This window comes from Camelina sativa, chromosome 19, assembly GCF_000633955.1.
Source record: "Camelina sativa cultivar DH55 chromosome 19, Cs, whole genome shotgun sequence".
Taxonomy (NCBI): Eukaryota; Viridiplantae; Streptophyta; class Magnoliopsida; order Brassicales; family Brassicaceae; genus Camelina; species Camelina sativa.
In genome coordinates this window covers 10,834,462-10,855,157 of record NC_025703.1, presented here as the reverse complement: position 1 = coordinate 10,855,157, position 20,696 = coordinate 10,834,462, and the positions used below count along the sequence as shown (strand labels likewise).

General features: G+C 36.7%; 8 protein-coding genes across 8 annotated transcripts in view; 3 read left to right on the top strand and 5 right to left on the bottom strand.

Annotated features, from left to right (window-relative positions):
* The window catches only part of LOC104765948 (protein NDR1-like), a 6,632-nt gene extending 6,300 nt beyond the window's left edge, over positions 1-332 (bottom strand). Inside the window, exon 1 of the mRNA XM_010489744.2 lies at positions 208-332. Within this exon, the coding sequence (XP_010488046.1) occupies positions 208-274 (67 nt within the window). The 5' untranslated portion in view covers positions 275-332. The remainder of the gene's footprint in view (positions 1-207) is intronic.
* Positions 1,498-4,194, top strand: LOC104765946 (COBRA-like protein 10). The gene is made up of 3 exons (XM_010489742.1): positions 1,498-2,333; positions 2,465-2,943; positions 3,030-4,194. Exons 1-3 carry the CDS (start codon positions 1,736-1,738, stop codon positions 3,969-3,971), a joined length of 2,019 nt encoding a protein of 672 aa, XP_010488044.1. The 5' UTR covers positions 1,498-1,735; the 3' UTR covers positions 3,972-4,194.
* On the top strand, positions 4,527-5,484 carry LOC104765945 (early nodulin-like protein 3). The gene is made up of 2 exons (XM_010489741.2): positions 4,527-4,812; positions 4,904-5,484. Exons 1-2 carry the CDS (start codon positions 4,626-4,628, stop codon positions 5,329-5,331), a joined length of 615 nt encoding a protein of 204 aa, XP_010488043.1. The 5' UTR covers positions 4,527-4,625; the 3' UTR covers positions 5,332-5,484.
* LOC104765944 (protein disulfide-isomerase 5-3-like) lies at positions 5,542-9,998 on the bottom strand. The gene is made up of 15 exons (XM_010489740.2): positions 9,748-9,998; positions 9,503-9,595; positions 9,309-9,401; positions 9,110-9,167; positions 8,407-8,591; positions 8,264-8,321; positions 7,815-7,855; positions 7,651-7,725; positions 7,340-7,396; positions 6,983-7,049; positions 6,610-6,753; positions 6,295-6,516; positions 6,033-6,194; positions 5,858-5,935; positions 5,542-5,772 (listed from the first exon to the last, which is right to left on the bottom strand). Exons 1-15 carry the CDS (start codon positions 9,786-9,788, stop codon positions 5,695-5,697), a joined length of 1,452 nt encoding a protein of 483 aa, XP_010488042.1. The 5' UTR covers positions 9,789-9,998; the 3' UTR covers positions 5,542-5,694.
* Positions 10,780-11,718, bottom strand: LOC104765943. Its single transcript, XM_010489739.1, has 3 exons — positions 11,439-11,718; positions 11,179-11,244; positions 10,780-11,090 (listed from the first exon to the last, which is right to left on the bottom strand). Exons 1-3 carry the CDS (start codon positions 11,655-11,657, stop codon positions 10,980-10,982), a joined length of 396 nt encoding a protein of 131 aa, XP_010488041.1. The 5' UTR covers positions 11,658-11,718; the 3' UTR covers positions 10,780-10,979.
* LOC104767681 (dual specificity protein phosphatase 12-like) lies at positions 14,764-15,473 on the bottom strand. Its single transcript, XM_010491671.2, has one exon. The coding sequence runs from the start codon at positions 15,433-15,435 to the stop codon at positions 14,764-14,766; it is 672 nt and encodes a 223-aa protein (XP_010489973.1). The 5' UTR covers positions 15,436-15,473.
* On the bottom strand, positions 15,547-16,521 carry LOC104767680 (dual specificity protein phosphatase 12-like). The gene is made up of 2 exons (XM_010491670.1): positions 16,266-16,521; positions 15,547-16,124 (listed from the first exon to the last, which is right to left on the bottom strand). The coding sequence occupies exons 1-2, from the start codon at positions 16,519-16,521 to the stop codon at positions 15,547-15,549; spliced, it is 834 nt and encodes a 277-aa protein (XP_010489972.1).
* LOC104765940 (FHA domain-containing protein DDL) lies at positions 16,829-20,235 on the top strand. Its single transcript, XM_010489735.2, has 11 exons — positions 16,829-16,916; positions 17,139-17,531; positions 17,961-17,992; positions 18,076-18,142; positions 18,250-18,307; positions 18,662-18,754; positions 19,245-19,359; positions 19,475-19,522; positions 19,618-19,663; positions 19,752-19,822; positions 19,955-20,235. The coding sequence occupies exons 2-11, from the start codon at positions 17,172-17,174 to the stop codon at positions 19,992-19,994; spliced, it is 930 nt and encodes a 309-aa protein (XP_010488037.1). The 5' UTR covers positions 16,829-16,916; positions 17,139-17,171; the 3' UTR covers positions 19,995-20,235.

Below are 20,696 nucleotides of genomic sequence, written 5' to 3'. Positions count from 1 at the left end.
TCGTGTTGGCGGTGGATAAGGTAAGGCGTACATCGTCGTAGTAGACTCCTTGGTCTCTGTTTGGATTGTCACAACGAACCATGAAGTTGAGAGTGGTATTGACTCGTGAATTCAGGGTTTTGTTGAGGGCAGGAACGTAAAAGTTTTGGATTGAGCATTTGGGTTTGTCGGCACGGAGGCTGAGCCATAAGAAGAGAGAGGTGAGACCAGCTGTGAAGATGAAGCTCAAGCAGCAACCACAACAGCTTCTTCCACGTTCTGTGTCTTGATCCATTTTTTTTTTGTTGTTTTCAAGAATTTGTTTTTGTTTTGTTTGTCTGAAAGATGACGAAGATGTTTATATAGATTCTTTGCTTTGTTGATTGGATGATATTACAAGTTGACTCAAAAGAGACGACCCGGTAGGACACACACACACACGCGTTTAGCCAAAAAGAGATGCAAAATAAACTAATGAACGTAAGAATATAAATGGGATAAGTTAAATAAATAAAGCATAAAAAATTGGATTATATAAAAGGACCAAACCTGGAAATAAATAGGGACGTTAAATAACAGAAAACCGAATCTTTCTTCCATTTCTATTTCTGTTTTCTTTTGAGAAAAAGAAAAGCATTACTGAAATGAAATTTAACACCAAGAAATAAAGTGTAAGAAACTCTAAGTTAGTTTATGAATTAAAAAGATCTAACAAAATTGGTGAGCCTAGTGTTCTTTGTTTTTTGTTGTTCGTGTTGTCAGTGTGGCCTAGTGGACAATTTATAGTCTCGACTCTCGACCATATTATAAAGATATTGTATTTATCATATGGTTGCATTTGGTTGGGGGAAAATGAAAATAATTCCGACTCAAAATGACCTGGCCCAAAACTCTTTGACTAAACTGTATACTGGTCGAATTGGATGGGCTCTCATGCCTTAGAACCTGATTAGCAACACTAATCATAATTAAAATTTTAGTAACTTATTTAATATAATTTGTAAGTGCTACATTTTCTAAGAAATTTTATCTCATCACCCACACCCATTCTTGAGATATAAACATCACAACCAATGGCAATGAGGAATCCACACTATATGTAAGCTTTGTTTGCTAAATTCAAGCTAGAAATTTCTAGGTAAATCGATTTAATTGATAATTATATAATTCAAAGACTATTATCGAATAGAAATTGAACCAAAAAAAATAACAAACATATGATATGAATATATATATATATATATATATATATGTGATTTAAATTACTTAAATTCTATTAGACTGATCTTTATACTAATAATAATCCATATTTCGCTTTATTCTTGAAAAGTCAAAATTTCTGAAATGAAACTGAACTAGAATCCAATTTGTTCTGGAATCCACCGAGTAAATAGTTTGTTATATTTCGAAAATAATCGAAGCGGTTTTTTTAGTTAAGAAACAAATATGAAAACTCTCTCTTGTGTCCAAAATTAGCAATTGCCTTAACACACATTCTTACATGTCTCTCCGCGTGACCACCAAATAAAACCAGAGGCCCATATTAAGACACCTTCTTTTCCAACCATCTTTGTTTCTTTGATTTTTTGATCTTTATACAGATTCTTTACACTAACCCTTAATCGTTGATCAATCTTCGTCTTTGTTAAAAGGCTTAGTTGATTCCTTGTTTTGTTGTTTTTCTTTCTCTCGCTGCCTTGCGGTTCGTGTAATCACAAGGCGGTGGGGAAGAAGGAAGGAAAAAAAATTGAAAACGATGAGGGTTATCGAAGTTAGAACAGGGATGAAGATACCTTGGGATATACGCTATTCTCTAAGTCTATTGGTTTTGTTATCATCAATTCTTGTTCTTTGCAACGGCCAAGATTATGGAACCCCGGGCGAGGACGGAGCAGGAGGAGCTGAGCCTACGCCTGAAATGGCGCGTTGCAACGGTATTTTCATGAGCTACAACTTCGGTAGCCGCGAAAGAGAGTATCCGCACGTCAAGAACGTGACCGCGCAATCGTGGGCGTTTAAAGCGAATGCGATGATTGTAAACGCCGGTAAGGAAGAGCTAAAAGGCTGGCAAATGTTCATAGGGTTCCGTCACAAAGAGCTGATCGTTTCTGCGACCGGTGTAACTCCTATGGACGGCGATTATCCTCTGGACGCCAGCAATGGAACCACGTTCATTGGCTCGCCAAACATGGATTTGAAAACCTCTATTGAAACCGCCGGTGATTTCACTCAGATATCTACCAATATCGAGATCACCGGAACTCTTTTCGGGGTTGCAAAAGGGGCCACACCCATGCCAAGAACTATTAAGCTCACCAACGATGGTTGGGAATGCCCTGCCGCTACAAGAAAAGGTTATATCACAATACTCAATTCGTTTTAAATGCATATGCAATTTGTGAATCAAAATCTTTAAATATTACTATTTGATTTTTTAAAACGGTTAATGTGATTATAAAACGGTGAGTTTTGTTATCTTGCGCAGGAGGTAGTATGCACGTTTGTTGCAAGAGAAACCCTAAGGTCAAGAACAAGACTGGACCAAAGACAAAGTTTGCAGCGAGAAGGAACGGTGATCTGAGCATAGTCTACGATGTTCTGCAATCGTTCGACAGAAACTACTTAGCCCAAGTGACCATCGACAACGATAATCCGCTCGGACGATTAGACCGTTGGAACCTAACATTTGAATGGATGCGAGGAGAGTTTATAAACACTATGCGAGGAGCTTACACTCACAAGAAAGATCCATCTGAATGCCTTTACAGCAAAGCCGGACAGTATTACGGTGACTTAGATTTCTCTAAGGTCATGAATTGTCAGAAGAAACCAGCCATTTCTGATTTGCCTCCTGACAAGAAGGACGATGAAGTAGTGGGAAAGCTACCTTTCTGTTGCAAAAACGGAACTCTCTTACCACCTTTAATGGATCCTTCGAAAGCTCGATCGATGTTTCAGTTGCAGGTTTAGTATTCTCTTTTGTTGAAATATGTTACAATTCCGCAGAATTTTTGGGGTCTTCAACTTTTTGTTCTCTCTCAATTTGTTAGGTTTTCAAGTTGCCTCCTGACCTAAACAGAACAGCTCTGCACCCACCTCAGAACTGGAAAATCGACGGTATTCTCAATCCGCAGTACAAATGCAGGCCACCGGTTCGGGTCGATCCATCTCAGTTCCCGGATCCTAGCGGTCTACTGGCTATAACCTACTCAATCGCCAGCTGGCAAGTGGTCTGCAACATAACCAAACCCAAAGCACAAGCCTCAAGATGTTGTGTATCTTTCTCTGCCTTTTACAACAACTCTGCAGTTCCTTGCAACACTTGTGCTTGCGGATGCAACGACATTGATACTGACACTTGCGACGCTCACCGTAACCCTCTCCTCCTTCCTCCAGACGCCCTCCTTGTTCCGTTCGATAACCGAACCCTAAAGGCTAGAGCTTGGGCTAAACAAAACCACATGCCAGTACCAAAGAAACTTCCTTGTCCGGATAACTGCGGAGTCAGCATTAACTGGCACGTTAGCACGGATTACAAAAACGGTTGGACCGCGAGGTTAACCGTTTTCAATTGGAGAAATTTCGCGTTCGAGGATTGGTTTGTGGCGATGGATATGGGAAAAGCGAGTCCAGGATATGAAAACGTTTACTCCTTTAATGGAACACGTGTTCCACCAAACAATCGAACTGTTATCTTCCAAGGCTTGCGTGATATGAACTATCTTGTCGGTCAAGTTAACGGAACAAATCCATTAAGAGACCCTCCCGTGCCCGGAAAGCAACAATCTGTTATCTCCTTCTCCAAGAAGAACATCAAAGGACTGAATATTCCAGGAGGCGACGGTTTCCCAACTAGGCTTTTCTTCAATGGAGAAGAATGTGCGCTTCCAAAACATTTCCCGAAGAAGAGTTCAGGACATAGACGCGGTATCAGCGTCTTCATGTCCCTTGTTTTTGCAATTGTCGCGGCTTTTGCACTAATGATGGACTGAAGAGATAACTAAACTTAGCGGTCTTGATCAGTTTTTTTGATCTTCAACTTCTAAAGATTGGTGTTTTGATGATATTGCTGAACAGAGGAAGGATCAAAAGGAGCAGATGTGGAGATATCTTTGTTATATGATTTGATCTAATATGGAAAAAATATTCACAATGTTGTATTAATACTTTTGTTTGGTCTATAAAAGTATTAAAGTGTATGTTGTTCTTTGGTAATCCCGAAATCTCAGAATAGAGTTCGCCTTTTTTTTGACATGAAACAGATCTTTCTATTAGTCTTTTGATTTGGCAATGTTGTGAAATATTTCTTCGTTCTTGAAGATCTCTGTCGGAAAAATAATACTAAAAAATATATAAATCAAAGATTCGGAAGCAAAGAACAAAAGCCATTGACAGAAGCAAGTCACATGAGATTCCAAAACTGAAACACTTCTTGGCATTTATGCTTTGCTTAAAAGTTGAAAAAGACAACAAAAAGCTTCTCTGCAACATTTCCTCAAAAGTTTCACCTTTATATAATAAACCCATTTGCCTTTCATCATCTCATATCAAACATTATACCACACTAAATATTATTACCTACATCTTCTTAAAATCTCTGGTTTTCTTTACACGTTGGTTTTTCTTCTCTTCTTTTTAGCTTACGAATGGCCCTAAACCTAAAGAACATGACGTATCGTGGGTTCTGTCTCGTGTGTTTGCTAATGATCGTTAACAAAGCCTACGCTAGAGAGTTCACAGTCGGTGGAGGGAAGGGTTGGACCGTCCCTTCTGGTTCTCAAGTGTATGGTCAATGGGCAGAACAGAGCAGATTCCAAATCGGTGACTCTCTGTGTAAGTTTTCAAACTGTACTAATACTATTCGATTCGATAACAGCATCCATAGTTTCTCTCAAATATGGCACAAAAATTTATACAATTGCAGTGTTCGTCTACCAACCAAACCAAGATTCAGTGCTCCAAGTCACAAGAGACGCTTACGACACCTGCAACACGGACTCACCGACCGCTAAATTCGCTGATGGCAAAACTTCATTCACGCTAAACCACTCTGGGCCATACTATTTCATCAGTGGAAACAAAGACAACTGCAAGAAAAACGAGAAGCTCGTGGTCATCGTTATGGCTGATAGAAGCGGTAACAACAACACCACATCATCATCACTGCCCTCTCCAGCCCCGGCTCCCTCAGGAGAATCTGCTCCCTCTCCCCCTGTCTCGGGAACCTTTGAGATGAGCCCAGCACCTATGCCTACTACGTCTCAAGAAACTCCAAACAATGCAGCTACTTCTTCATCCTTCGCCGCTGCTTTTCTTGGGGCTGCTCTAGCTTCCACTCTATTCCTACAATAAGAAGTTTCTCCTTTGTCTTCCCTTTTTATTATGTTTGGAGTCTTTCCCCTTTCCCTCTTTATCCAAGTTCGTGTCAATTGGTGTTTGTTATTTGATTTTTACCCATTTGTTTCTCTTGTAAATGAATAAAAGTTCTATTTGTGTTTGTTTTTACTGCTATGTCATCTTAATACATACAAATGGAAGGAGAAAAAAACAAGGCAGGTATTATATTACCAAGAACCATAATGAAATTAAGATAGTGTCAAACAAAAATTCTCTGTTTTCTAGTTTTCTCTGTAGAACAGCTATATGAAGTAAACAGTCTGAGGTTCTTCTATGATTTTATAGATTAATGAAAATTTCTAACCTCCAGTCCCCCAATCAAATGTTTTTCCCGAGTTCGACCTTTTTTATTAGTCTTAATGTATTGTGGAAAATCGAATCTAGTATTCCCGCAACCTGAAAAAAAAAATCCACAGGCAAAATCCGAAATTGGAATCCATGAGAGTTATCAAGAATCAAAGTAGACCGAGAAAATACTAACCGTGAAAACACCACCAATAATGGCACACAGATTTGTGATGAAGTGCGAAAAGGACTTCGGGTCTTCGGTTATCAAGATCTGCAAAAACAGAGCAACCAAGGAGTAATTATAAAGAGGCAAGTGAATTGAGACATTTGCGAGAGATATTTTCTCTTTGTGTGAATGAGGACTGAACCTGCATGGGAGAGAGCTCAAAGTGAAACTTTGCCACAGGTAAGTAGTAAGTCTGAGCCACGCTGCTGTGAGCGGTGTATTCATATTCCTCTATTATTGAATGTTCTTGACCGGATCTTCTTGTAGTAACCTCTGTTTTGACTATTTGAAGGTAGTGTTCGATCTGTATACAGCGTTCAGAAAATGATTTGATAAGCGCCAGTTATAGAAAATTTGACGAAGGTTCAAGACACTAAATTCATATGATGGGTTTTGCGACTTACAGTAACATTGGCACCAAACTCATGTTGATTTATGAATGCCTTTCCATCCAGCCTGTCATGGCTTTGGCCAAGATATGGCAACAACCGCTTCATATCAGTCAGCAACCTCGAAGAAATCATCCTCCCAAATGAAAGGTGGGAAACAACATGCGACATGTTCATTTGAGAAGAATCGAATGAATGAGCTCCTGAATGAGCTGAGATAACGAGGTTTCCTGGAACCTAAAACATACAAAAGACAAAATTCCAGTACAGAAAAGCTAGCAAAAATATCAAACATGCCATTAAGTTTTCACTTATTTCAGTCTGAGTTACCTTCTTTACACGTACATAACCTTCAACTCTACACCCTCCTGTAACTGGTGCCTTTTTAAGATTTTTTAAGGTATCATTGGATATACCACCCAAAGCTACCTTGTGAGTCTCCGGGTGGATAGGTGCGACCAGTCCATCCACCATCTGAAAGAAAGAAAATTATTGTAAACGTTTAGAAGAACATGTTTACTATTAACTCACAACGCGCCAATAAGATATGCTGTGCATAACGGTGTGTGTTTTAGTATATACAATTCACAGACAACTACACAATTTTATATAACTAGACAAAGTGACAAATACACACATACACATAGATGTGAATATTGACTCATTTATTCCTGATACTGGAACGGAATTTTGATTTCTCTACCTTAACTATACTCTCTGTGTCCCGATCTCCATAGTAAGATTCATGTTCGTGGTGACCGTGGTCCTCTCTGAAAACAGCAAAGCAGGAACACTTTCATAAGAGCATACACACCAACAGATATGTGGTTCGTAAACCCAAAGATAGTTTAAGAGGAAAAGACGAAAAGAAAAGCATTTTAAGTTCTGAACTAATTTACGTGATGATTGCACATGTGCCAACATTTGACTGTATGGGGATCACAATTAGGAGACATATACTACAATTTTTCGTCACATTGATACATAGGATTAAGAGAAGACATGAAGAATTATAACTAAGCTACTGGCAGTTTAAACATCATATCAGATGGTTTCTCACCTAAGGTCACTGCCTTTGCGGAAAATACGAATAGATGGATAGCCTTGTATGTGATTCCTGAAATTACAATCCAAAATTAATGTTAAGTCAAACGAGAAATTAATTAAAATGACAGTCACTGCTCCCCCAAGCATTCTTAAACAGCAGGCATAAAAAAGGTGAGCGAACAAAAATACGCCTCTTCTTGTAAATAACTCATAAATCAAGTAAGAAACGAACTAGCTTTCTTCAGCAAGTTCAGAACAAGTCCTCAAGTTTCATATCAGCCAAAACAACAGGTACATTATAAAAAATCATCAACTTCATAGTACCTCTTACATAGCGCAGGTTCTTCCGTGCAATCAACGTTTGCTAGAAGAACACGGCCATCAGTTTCAGGATCATATCTGCAGCAGAATAAACATGAAACTATTCAGAAAGTTATCAGCTATTGACATTTAAGAATTCAACAAGTGCCGAAGAGTCTATCACGTACTTTTGTTTGATTATATTAGCTGCTTTCTCCCATGAAGGTTTCTGCAGCGCATAGCAGTATATATAAAAGAAACTAAATCATAATTAAACATGACAAAGTTTTTAAACGTCCAACAGGTATCAGACATACATAACGCCCATAAAAGATACAAAATATTTTGACTAACAAAAAGAGTTTGTCATGGAATTCCTAACACAAAATAACAACAGATTTCCCTACAAAAATGACATGTCCATGGATTACACATATAGTGATTACAAATATTAACAATACCAGTCAATAACGAATTAAGGTAGATTCTTTCTCATTCATCAAGCAGGTAAAACAAGTTATGATGAGTACATCCAGAACTGGACCATTAGTGGTTTCATACCAGAAGAAAAAGACCATCGCAATTTCAGAAAATTGGAAAGTTTATAAGAAGCACAAGAAATTACAAAGAGAATTACCAGGCGATTACTCCAGTAGCACCATGGTGCATTAAAGTTAACCACCAATATTGGAAAGCTGCATAAAAATTCAATTTTCTGTTAATCAATACCCTCAGACAGGACACTTAATGGATGCAAAATAGAAAAGAAGCTGTACTCACTGATGTGTAAATGATTCAAAACTACCACTGGTTAATGGTATAGCACCATCAGGGAACTCTTCCTTAGTTTCTTCTCCATGGTTAATGAGATGTAATGTAAGGCCAGAGTGGAATTCTGCGCCAGTGGACCTTAAATTCGGATCAATTGGAAACTTTCGAATTGTCTTTGTTATATTCAACCTATTCTGAAATATTGAACACCATAAGTAGATTAACATTAAGGCCGTACTAACTATAAACAATATGCAGGGGATATATATATATCAAAGCTCGATAAAAGGCAAATAGTCCTGCTTTTGGTATAATACATAAGAAGTTCGGCACAACTGGAAAAAGGGACTCAGGGATTAGGCGATAAGGTTGAAGTTTCAACTACGTGATAAAACCTTTGCAGATAATTTTCTTTTTGTTTTTCTGCAGTAAGACAGTATTATTAAGTCTTCCCTAACTTTGATGAAGATAATTATTACTAATCGAATGAAATCAATAAACATCGGATTAAACCCATATCAACATTGTACAAACCAACTCAAAATGCTAATATAGATAGCATATCATATAACTAAAAGATACATTCTCTAATACTGAAGAAAGTGTCAAGATTTAAGCTTTTCCTTTATCACGAAACGCATTCTCAATCAGTGAGAATGAGAGATGATCGGAATAGAAAGAGTAAGAGTTGTGAGGTAGAAAGAAGACTTACTGTTCCCAACACGTCACTCACATCAACGGATGCAAATTCACACGAAAGAGCAGGAAAACTACAAAACAGGTAGGGGAAACAAAAACAAAGAGTCAGCTTATAAAGAAAAAACCATTCACCATATTTCCCCCTTTTATATGATGATGAATCGAGGATCTAATAACTGTGTAATTTGGGCAAAAGAAAAAGTCCTAAAAACCTGATGTTGAAATCAATGCGTAAGAAGTCCCCATCAGTGCTCTTATCAACTATAACAGATGTGGTAGTGTTGACTTCCAAATAACTACTCAGCNAAAAACCAAAAAAAAAAAAAAAAAAAAAAAAGATGATATTTTTATTTTGTGTTCAGACTATACAAAGAAAGGATCCAAGAGACATTTAGGAGAAATTTTAACCATTCCAAACAAGAACACCATGAAGAGAGCAGCTACAATGGATAACCCAGCGCCTGATAGAGATGCCTCTGTCAAATCTCTCGGAATTTTCCTGAAAAAAAAACAAACAAAAAATCAGATCATCCATCAAAACGACATTCGTAGTAGCGAAATTCAGAATGATAAAAAGAAAATGTAGAAACATGCTTTGCTATCAGAAGCCGTTATCGGAAAAATAGAATGTGAAAAGAGAGAGGATCGGACCTGTAGAAATCAACGGATTTGAGTTTGGTTGAGGAAACCATGTCTCTCGCCCGATGAAGAATAATAAAACAGGAGCTATCGTGAAGAAGAAGACTGATTGAGATAAGAGAGAGTAGATCTCTAGTGAGCGGAAGAAGAAGAAGAAGAAGAAGAAGAAGAAGAAGAAGAGCTCTCTCTCTCTCTTTCTTCTCTCTATGAAGAATAGATGATGAATGATGCGGTCGTGATTCCTCGTTTTAGGAAACCATTTTGCGTTTCAAATCTGCACCCTTTTAATTACTAACTAATCAATTTTTTAATTTTATTTTAATTACAATCAAATTGTTCTTCCGTTAACTTTATTAAATAAGGAGGATTAATGTAGACAATACTAATTTTTCCCACTGAAATATGTAAATAAAATTTTACAATATACAAAAAAATCTTAAAAATTAAGTAACATTTTAAGAAAAAAAATCTATATAATTTTTATAAAGTGGTATCTTGATATTTCTTTTTTTTTTTTTTTTTGAAGTTAAATCTACATATAATCCTAATAAAATGGTATTTTTAATTAGCTACAATTAAATTAATTACTATTTATTTACACTAAAGCTGAACCAGAGAATGTTTTTGGACAAAGTTATTTGTTGCCGGATCTTATTTTGTCCAACAGAGGGAAACTTTTTTTTTTTTTGGTCAAACAGGGAAACTTATTATTTTGGTTTCTTCAATAACTCCAATATCTCTGAGTCAGAGTCGGAGAAAATAACTCCCAAGGTGACCCACCACCACCAGGAGTGTCAAGTGTGACACAGATACATCTACTAGGCTAAAGGTTGTTGGCAATATAATTTGGATGGTTTTTTTCTAAATCGGGAGATAATTCAGTCGTTGGATTACAAGACGTTCCAAATATATATACACATAAGTAATGTGATTGTGTGTATACCGTACCAAAATCCATAAACATTGTGACACACATGGAGTCATGTTAACTCTTTATTACACATGTTTCAGAAATGATTTACAAGTAGTCTTCATTACTGTCAATTGAATCTCCCTCGCACTTTTGCCTTGGTGCATTTTATACATACAATTACAAATAATACATTTAATCCAATCTTCCTTTTCACTACATTTACTTAGTCGTCCATTCTATAGATTTTATAGAAAAGAATCAGAAAAGAAAAATAATCACGATAAAAAAATGAAAAAATATATGATATTCAAAAACACAATCGAAGTTTTTTTCAACCAATATAGTTAGACAACATCGACAAAGGAACTAAACAAAGTCCTCTCTTCTTCAATTCTGCGCAATATTCTTCATATATTATCCCATTTTTACTCAGTCCTTTCTCCTATAAAAAACCGTAAGAATGTTGTTAGAACAATTAAATTTTTTTGAAAATATACATTAATATGTGAAGGTCGTTGAAAGTTTCTTACCTCAGTTTTAGTATTGTTCATCACGGTTTTTACTTTTATCGTATTGTCTTCCATTTCACTACAACCCTGAAGAAACAAGCATATCAAAGAGATTAATTAGATAAAACCACGATTGTCAAAAAAAAAAAAAAAAATTAGATAAAACCACATGAAATATCATACATACATATAGCTCTGCATAAGTGTAATGTGTGTACTAAACTATTAATGTATGTATTATGAACATATATTAATTAAGATTGTCATCTTCGTGGACTAACCTTGGTTCTGTTAGAAGGAGATGAAGCCGTGTCTTCTTCGACAGATCCCATAGGAGACGCAGCATCTGACATCATCGAAGAATCATCGTTATGGCCTAATCCATCTTGGGTTTCAAAGTACATTGTCCAACTACTCTCTTCTAGACCCTCTTGTATTGTTCTCTGTTGATTAGAGAACACTGTTCGCCTCACGCAGTTGCTTAGTGCTGAGCTTTCCATTGAGATCACTTTGCTAGATAAGAGGCCGATGAAGAGTAGTTTGATATTTGTAGAAAGAAGATGTGAGAAGCTAAAAACGCTATCTAGACTTTTATTTGCCTAATTGGTTCTCTCAAATGTGCCCTCTATATAGTAATAAAGGAGGGAGGCAGAGGTCAAGAATGTTGTAGGTTTGGCACGATTCTGTCCCTTTGTTCTTATTATTCGTTTAACTATTCACATCCCCACATATAATACTATTATTCGTGGGTTTAGTATTCTATATGGCAGTTGAACAGATTGATTTCTTTATGTGCAAGAACAAAAGAAAGATACATATAAGGGGAGTGGATCACCTTCTTGTTGGGTAGTGGAGAATAAAATGTACACAACAACCTTTTTTTATAACAGTACACATCAACTTGAGTTTGCTAAATTTTTACTCTTATTAGTTACTCACAATGATATAAGATAAAAATATATATAAAGAACTGTTAATGGATGAACCGAAACGTATTTTAATAGTTTTCAATAAAACGTGTTATTTCCTATAACTCATTTGAACGAGATACATATACTAATTTCATTCTAGCTTATATTTTCCGTATGCTATATGCATATTAAATTTATCTTGATTTACCGGAAACAATACTATTGAATTTGCCTTGCGAGTTTAGGTGTATCATTTATAAGTATACAGAAATGTAAAAAGTACAACAATTTATTGATATAGGGAAACTTCTTGCAAACAAATTAAAAATATAGTTTAGTCAATGATGTGGAGACATGTAATTCGTGGGGAACTGGTACTAAGTGTCAAACGATAATATATATATGGTTTATAACGTGACAAGCAGATGATAGTCTTGATCTATTTGGAAAAGAAAAAAAACTCAAAACAAAAAAACCAGAAAACGTGATGAAGGCAACATTACACATTAGGCTAAAAACGAAATGATAAATGCATATATATATTTCTAAATGTAGTCGGTCCACGTTCTCGAACCTTTATAGTCTGGCATGACAATTGTTTTATAATTGTTTAGCTGACGACAAATCAAGTAGATTATATTGCACTTTTAGTGGTGAGGTACGAATTCTTTGTGTAAATTTGTAAAGTTAGTACCGAATCTTTGATAGATATTACAGATTTACAGTAATTGCCTCTTTGTTCGGCAATCTATGACGCATGGAGCTACGTTAGCTTACGTTTTGACATAACATAATTTGGACTTTGTCACAGTGAAACTGTATGACAATAACGAAGAAGGTGATGATGACCGATGCTGGCTGATATATCATATATGTGACAGTCTAGCTAGGATTTTGCTAATCATAAGATAATAATGACGTGCATGATGCATAACCAACATTTAAACCAGAAACAAAACGGATGGTAGATTACACTACATTTGTTTGTGCATGCTGTGAGAAATTAATTATTTCAGATATAAAAATATATATATTTTTGAACCAGAAGTATAATGTTCCATGAAGAATACAAAAATCGAAACTAGTTTATGAAATCATAATATATACATTTCACTAAAAATAATTATTTTTATGATTGGTAATTAATCATTAGGATTATGATACGTATCAAAAAGAATCATGATGTTTTATGTTAACATTAAACCCAAAAAAAAAAAAAAAGGAATCATGATGAACATGATGCTATATAGTATATACCATCGACGACATTGAATTGAAAATATTTGTTGTCAAACAGATTACATTTTTTAAAATGGGTCAAACAACTTAAAATTAATCATTTCGATTTTGTGACCCTTGTGTGCTCGCCCAATATCTTTTCTTCTAGAACATTGTTTTTTCGTTGTCAAATTAATTTTTCAATAAGATGTGAAAATATATAAATATACATCAAATTAAGTAAACCAGGAGACATAATTTGGGAGACAATGAGTTCTCACCCGACAAACGAAAGCTTTCTCTATAGCGAGCAGCCAAAAAAAGAAAAAACTAAATTTACATATGGGATAATCTCACTTGAGAATAGACAAAAGACAAGAAGAGCATGTGGACAAAAGACCAAAGCTGTGAGCTTCGAAAAATACAGTCTCATCCAACAAGTTCCTCGTACAATATTTTATATTTGTTCAAAGTTTTTTTTTGGGTTCAAAGTTCCTCATACAATATTTTAAGAAGGAAATTGGATATTATAGTTTATACTTTATAGCATAGTGTTTTTACTTGTGGGCTCCTATGAAGGACAACTGGACAAGTGCTCCTTTTTCTAGCGGACTTATATATGTGCATGAAATAAAGGCAAGAACACCATTTTACAATTTCTATTGACTAAACCATCCAGACCAGCTCCAGTTAGATCTTGCGGCGAAGTGCAAAAAGCATACATTAAGGTTTCGACATGTTTTGTTTACTGATATTACTAATACGATTCTCATTAATCTTGTTGGCTTCTGTTCGTAGTACCACACAACAATAAAGCCTTATTTATTATAGTTGGTATAGACCACTTAAATATATATACTAGTATGAAACATCAAATCATTTTTACTTCATATACGCCCAAAATTAAATAATAAAAGGAAATAAGCTAGTAGTGGAATTTCGTTTAACATCTGACCACCTGGAAGATTCGATCGTAGTAGGAGAAAAATCATATACCAAACGTGTTGGCGTGTTGCCGATATTGAAACAACATATGCTATATGCTTTTCGAATCTTCACCCTATCATGTTGACATGTAGAATCGAGAAAGACATTTCTCATAGCTTAAGCTAACCGTATAATATATATATATTCTCCGCAACAAGTGTGTTCAGTTAGTCCAAGGTGATTATGTTGTGTATTTGGTGAACAATATAAAATAAGTGTGATGAATGTTTAGTTTCCTCTACATGACTACATCATTCATGTATTACAAATAACACACTATATTTATGCATTACTTATTTTTGTAGTATTTATATTATGTCAAAAATTACATTGCAAATCAAAAACAATGTTTAGTTTTTCTTAAAAAAACAAGAAAATCATTTTAATTATAGATATGATTCGATGCAGCAAAAAAGAAAAATCAATAATAATAATAATATATCTCATTAAGCTGCACAAAATTTATGAAGTCTTCAGCAAAATCCAAAGCTTAGACTCTTCTCTTATCATGCTTGTTGTTCTTCTTCTTCTTCACGCCATCTTTCACAGTGATAACATCGACGCGGCTCATCTGAAGTTGAAACGCCGGAACAATCTTGCTTCCACAGCTACAATAACTCCCCGACCAGTCAAAGCTTCCAACCTTAGCGCTACACTTAGGACACAATAACTTCCCTTCAGACACAAAATCTTCCACTGTGTTCATCCATACGATAGGCTCTACGAATATGGAAGTACATTGGTTCGGATCACCGGGGTTCTTGTTGCGAACCTCTCCTATCATGTTTTTGAACATGTCATCGAACTCTGAATCAGCCTCACCTGGAGTATGATCAATAACTTGCTCTTGAAAAAACAAAATTCTCTTGCACTTCTTGCAATGGTACGTACTACCACTACTCTCATTCGACATTATTTCCGGATCAGCTCTCAACTTCAATCTATCAAATTTCTTATCCTTGCTATATAAGTAACCTAAAGCTTTTAGACGGAAGTGCTTGTAAATAGGGCTGGAACGGTCGACTTTGAAGTTCATTCTCTCAAACAAATCTAACTGTTTTAAGAAGCCAGGATTGGGACTAGCCTGAGCGCATTGTCTCAATGATGCTAAAGCTTCTTTCCCGGAGAGCATTTCCATCCTCATCAGATACGCAATAACCATAGAAGCACTCCGAGATTGTCCAGCAAAGCAATGAACTAACACACCTTTCTCTTTGCGGCCAGCATCGATAAAATCCAAACAAAGATCGAAAAAATCAAGCAGATTCTCGCATTATTCATCGTCNGCGCTACACTTAGGACACAATAACTTCCCTTCAGACACAAAATCTTCCATTGTGTTCATCCATTCGATAGGCTCTACGAATATGGAAGTACATTGTTTCGGATCATCGGGGTTCTTGTTGCGAACCTCTCCTATCATGTTTTTGAACATGTCATCGAACTCTGAATCAGCCTCACCTGGAGTATGATCAATAACTTGCTCTTGAAACAACAAAATTCTCTTGCACTTCTTGCAATGGTACGTACTACCACTACTCTCATTCGACATTATTTCCGGATCAGCTCTCAACTTCAATCTATCAAATTTCTTATCCTTGCTATATAAGTAACCTAAAGCTTTTAGACGGAAGTGCTTGTAAATAGGGCTGGAACGGTCGACTTTGAAGTTCACTCTCTCAAACAAATCTAACTGTTTTAAGAAGCCAGGATTGGAACTAGCCTGAGCGCATTGTCTCAATGATGCTAAAGCTTCTTTCCCGAAGAGCTTTTCCATCCTCATAAGATACGCAATAACCATAGAAGCACTCCGAGATTGTCCAGCAAAGCAATGAACTAACACACCTTTCTCTTTGCGGCCAGCATCGATAAAATCCAAACAAAGATCGAAAAAATCAAGCAGATTCTCGCATTATTCATCGTCAGCAAACACAACCATTCGTGTAAACTCGAGATCTTTCCCAGTACGCTCAAGAGAATATAAAAGCTTACCTGATGGTAACGCGCTCTCTGTCGCAAACTCTTTGCCTTGTAATGAGTCTTGACCATCACCACCACCAACATACACTTCCTTGATTTCTTTTGATTCTAGTTTCACGTTACGCCATTCCTCGAAGACAGATATGGAAGGGTGGTGCAAAACCGTAAGAACATGTGAAATCTCAGAGCTACCATTCTTGAGAATCTCAGCAGCTGCGCATATATCGCCTAGGTATAGATTCTCCCTAACTAGGTCAAGCTTCTGCATTCTTTGATAACAAAAACCTAATTAAGACAATAAGAAGAGAGATTTACGGAATCCAAAACCTAATTCCACTAATTCCCAAATATTTCCTATTCGCCGATTTGTTTGTGATGATGATCAATGATCAATGAATAAACAAAATCACTCGAACAAGGGTTACTAGTTATATATACATGTCTACTAACGAAGACCTAATGGAACTCTAACTCCGTTAGCTAAGTTGACGCACACCGTCTATGATTTTTTTAATATTAAACCCCTCAATTTCCTTTTATTTACAAAAGACACCACTTTTAATTGAGTCTTTTCGTTTTGCTCTTCTTCTTATTTCTGAGATTATTTATTCATTGGGTCTCTCCGCTTCCCTCCGCCGAAGTAGTCACAGCTCCGGCAACCAGGTAAATTAGCCTCACCATCATTCTCTTGAGCCGTCGTGATACTCGCAACCCTTAATTATGCCGGAAACTTCTGAAACTAGTAATTCGACATCTGTAGATTTTAGGGCTTTGCTCCTCCTCTAGTTCTTGTAATGCGTTTCGGAACTAGGGTTTAGTGTTCTGTAGAGCTTACACTCCTTTTTCTTGTTCTGACCCTTGTCTCAATTTTTGATGATTCGGAAGGCAAAGAAGAGAGGGAACGACCTGTCTCAAGTAATGGCTCCAAGTTCAAGGTCACCTTCACCACGGACGAAGAGACTGAGAAGAGCTCAAGGCGAGAAGGAAGGTGGGAGAAGTAGAGAGAGAGAAGACGAGAGGCATGACGGTAGAGGAAGGGAGAAGAGAGACAGTAGGGATGGAGAAATGGGAAGAGAGAGGAAAAGACAAGGAGACACAGATAGGGAGCTTGGGGATAAGAGAAGACGCTCAGGGAGAGAGGAGAGTGGTGAAAGGAAAAGGGATGATGAGAGACACTCTAGAGCAAGGCATGAGAGGTCTACTTCACCGTTAGATAGGAGTCACAGGAGTAGTAGCAGGCGTTCACCAGAGAGATCTATTGCCTCAAGGCATGATGAGGTATTTCTGCGTGTTTCTTTAGCTTGGAGATGTTAGTAATCTCAGAATGTTTCTTTCTGTTTTTTTTACTTGGGAGTATCCATATTCTGCTTCAAAAGATAATGTGGTTGAAATTTGTTTAGCTTTGGTGTATGCTAGTAAAGGTTAGCCTCTACTGCTTGGTTCACTTAATAGTTTGTTTGAATCCTGTGATTTAGCTTTTCGCCTGAGTCTATAACTAGAACCTGCAGCCAGCTATTTTTGTGCTGCTAAATGACTATAGATAGTGTCTTTCATTCCCTTCAGCATATCCAGTAACGTCACTTCTCATGTTTCTTTTCTTTTAGTAAAAGCTCATTATATAGATTATAGTCGCTTTTGCAGATTTATTATTTTCTGCGAGCCACAGATTTTTCTTCAGTCATTTTGATTACCTTTTTTTCTTTTCAGGAGTCTATTGAAAGAAGGGGCGGCGAGGAGCTGTGAGTTTTCTTCTTATTAGATTAGCCTTTACACTTTTTCATTTTATTTTTCTCTTAACCATGTTATGGGTTTTCTACACCAGAAATGCCGAGGAAGATTCAGTCGCGAGGATGAGAGCAGTTGAAAAGGCTCTGGCAGCGAAGAAAAAGGTATCATTTCAAGCATCTATTGAATTTCAATTTCCAATGTCATTTTGAGGTTTCTTGGCTTATCCATGCATTTACACTTCAAAACCAATTTTGATATATCTTGGCAGGAAGAACCATCATTTGAGCTATCAGGGAAACTTGCTGAAGATACCAACAGATACAGAGGTGATATTTCTGATCCAGGCATTTGATTAAAGAATATCAACTGTTACCATCACCCTGTGGTATAAACTTTTGCCATTGTATCTTCATTGCCTGTTTGAACTGTGAAACATCTGCCTTTGTTATCAGGTCATATTTTCTTTATTTTGTATCATTTGTGTCTGTCATTGCGTGAAAGTTTTCATTGGTCAATAGTTAATAACTAAGGAGACTAGGAGCTTCAATATATAAGCATCTGCATTAGCAGCTATTCTTTTGACTGCCAATTCCGTTTTTGCTCCCAAGAATGGAGATGGAGGTTTATCGCATTAAATTTCACAATAGGCATGCTTCCGTGACTGATTGAATCCTTTGCAGGTATCACACTCCTCTTCAGTGAGCCTCCGGAGGCTAGAAAGCCCAGCGAAAGATGGAGACTGTATGTCTTTAAGGATGGTGAACCACTGAATGGTGAGTCTTTTAATCCTCTCTCATCTGTCGAAGTAGTGGTTCATTTCTCTTCTATGTATTTCACTTAAACTATCTTTCTATGGTGAACGTCAATTATTTGTCCACAAAATATGCAGTAAAACATGTAATGAAATTGATGCTCGAGACCGTTTGATAGAGTCTAGCCTTGTAAACCTATATATTAGCATGATTACTAAGAGTAGCCACATTATTACTTGATACTTGTCAATTTAACTACAATGAATTTTATTATGCAATGTTCATGGCTCTAATAGGAACAATAGCTTCTTTGATCTGATACGTTTGTGACTGGTTTGCCGTGTCGTTCTCGGTTTGAATTCTTGAACATTGTATTGTAGTTGAGTGACTATGTATATTAAGATTTAGTATTTTGTTTCTCATTTCTATTTGCTTCTAACTCGTAAATCCCTGAATCAGTTTTTCTTGATGTGTGTGCTTTTTGTGCTTGTGAAATGTGTTGGATTAATAGAGCCTCTCTACCTCCATCGCCAAAGCTGTTATCTCTTTGGACGTGAGAGAAGGATTGCTGATGTTCCCACTGATCATCCATCGTGTAGCAAACAACATGCTGTTATTCAGTACCGGTAGGTTCCTGACGTGTAGTTATCCTTTTGAATAGTAAAATCTATGACAATAGATCTAATGAGAATAAGGGTTTTAAGGTTAACATATATCTCACTGTGAATGTGCTTTTTGCAGGGAAGTGGAAAAGGAGAAACCGGATGGAATGATGGGGAAGCAAGTGAAGTAAAAACCTGTTTACTCTTTCATTTTTGCTTTAAATTTGCACCTCTTCGGGCTTTAGGCTAAATTTTAATTTTCCATAATATCTCACCTTGCAGGCCTTACATAATGGATCTTGGCAGTACGAACAAAACATATATCAATGTAAGTGCTCAATTGTATTCCATCTTGCTTGCTTCTTTATCATGGTTGGTTCGAATGTTTGTAATGAGAACTTTTTTATCTTTTTCAGGAAAATCCTATTGAGCCACAACGATATTATGAGCTTTTTGAGAAAGACACCATAAAGTTCGGCAACAGCAGGTATTCTAATGTAGAAATCATAGTCGTACCTACTCGCTTTGTAATTCATATGTGCTTGTTTGTGCACATTATTTGGGTTAACACCTGATTTCTCCTGTTCTTGACATGTTTTTTTTTTTCTTTTGGGTGCAGCCGAGAGTACGTACTGTTGCACGAAAATTCTGCTGAGTGAATGGATTGAGAGTCAAGCAGCAACTGAGTATATCACAATATTAGATAGTTGCGTTTCTCAGGGATTTTGGAGATGTTTGAGCAGCTTCATGTCTGCATTCTTAGACATTATGTTAATAACCATTTAGAAATCTTTTGCGTACTTGTTTTATAACTATTGCTGATGAACGATTGGTATGCGAAAAAAGTTAAACTTCTGGTATAAGATCAATCTCTACTTTAAAGTTGCAGCTCCCTGAGTCTTTGGACCAAACTTAATGTAAAACAACTGAGATTTAACCTACAGGTACACAAAAACAGACACACTTTCGTTGTAAGAAAGAGCTAACTCTGACAAAGAAATGACATATTTGTCAAGCCTTTTGAGTGAGGGATCCAAGGATCAAGTCACGGATCTCCTCGCTGCTGGCTCGGTCAAGAGCGGTTCTGCCATCAGCGTCCTTAACCGTGTAGTCAGCACCAGCTCTGAGAAGCTCTTCAATCTTAGGCTTGTCTCCTTCTGAGGCTGCTAGCATTAAAAGGATGTCGACAGGGTGAATATTCTGGTTGAGAAGAGCCTCCATCTTATCGTAGGTACCTTCCACCGCAAGCATCCCCATGTAGTTGAAATACTGCAAATCACCAATAAACGACAATAAAGTTATATCTAAAACATTTCCTCTGTTTTAATTGACAATTGCGTCTGCGTTTCACAACGCTATCT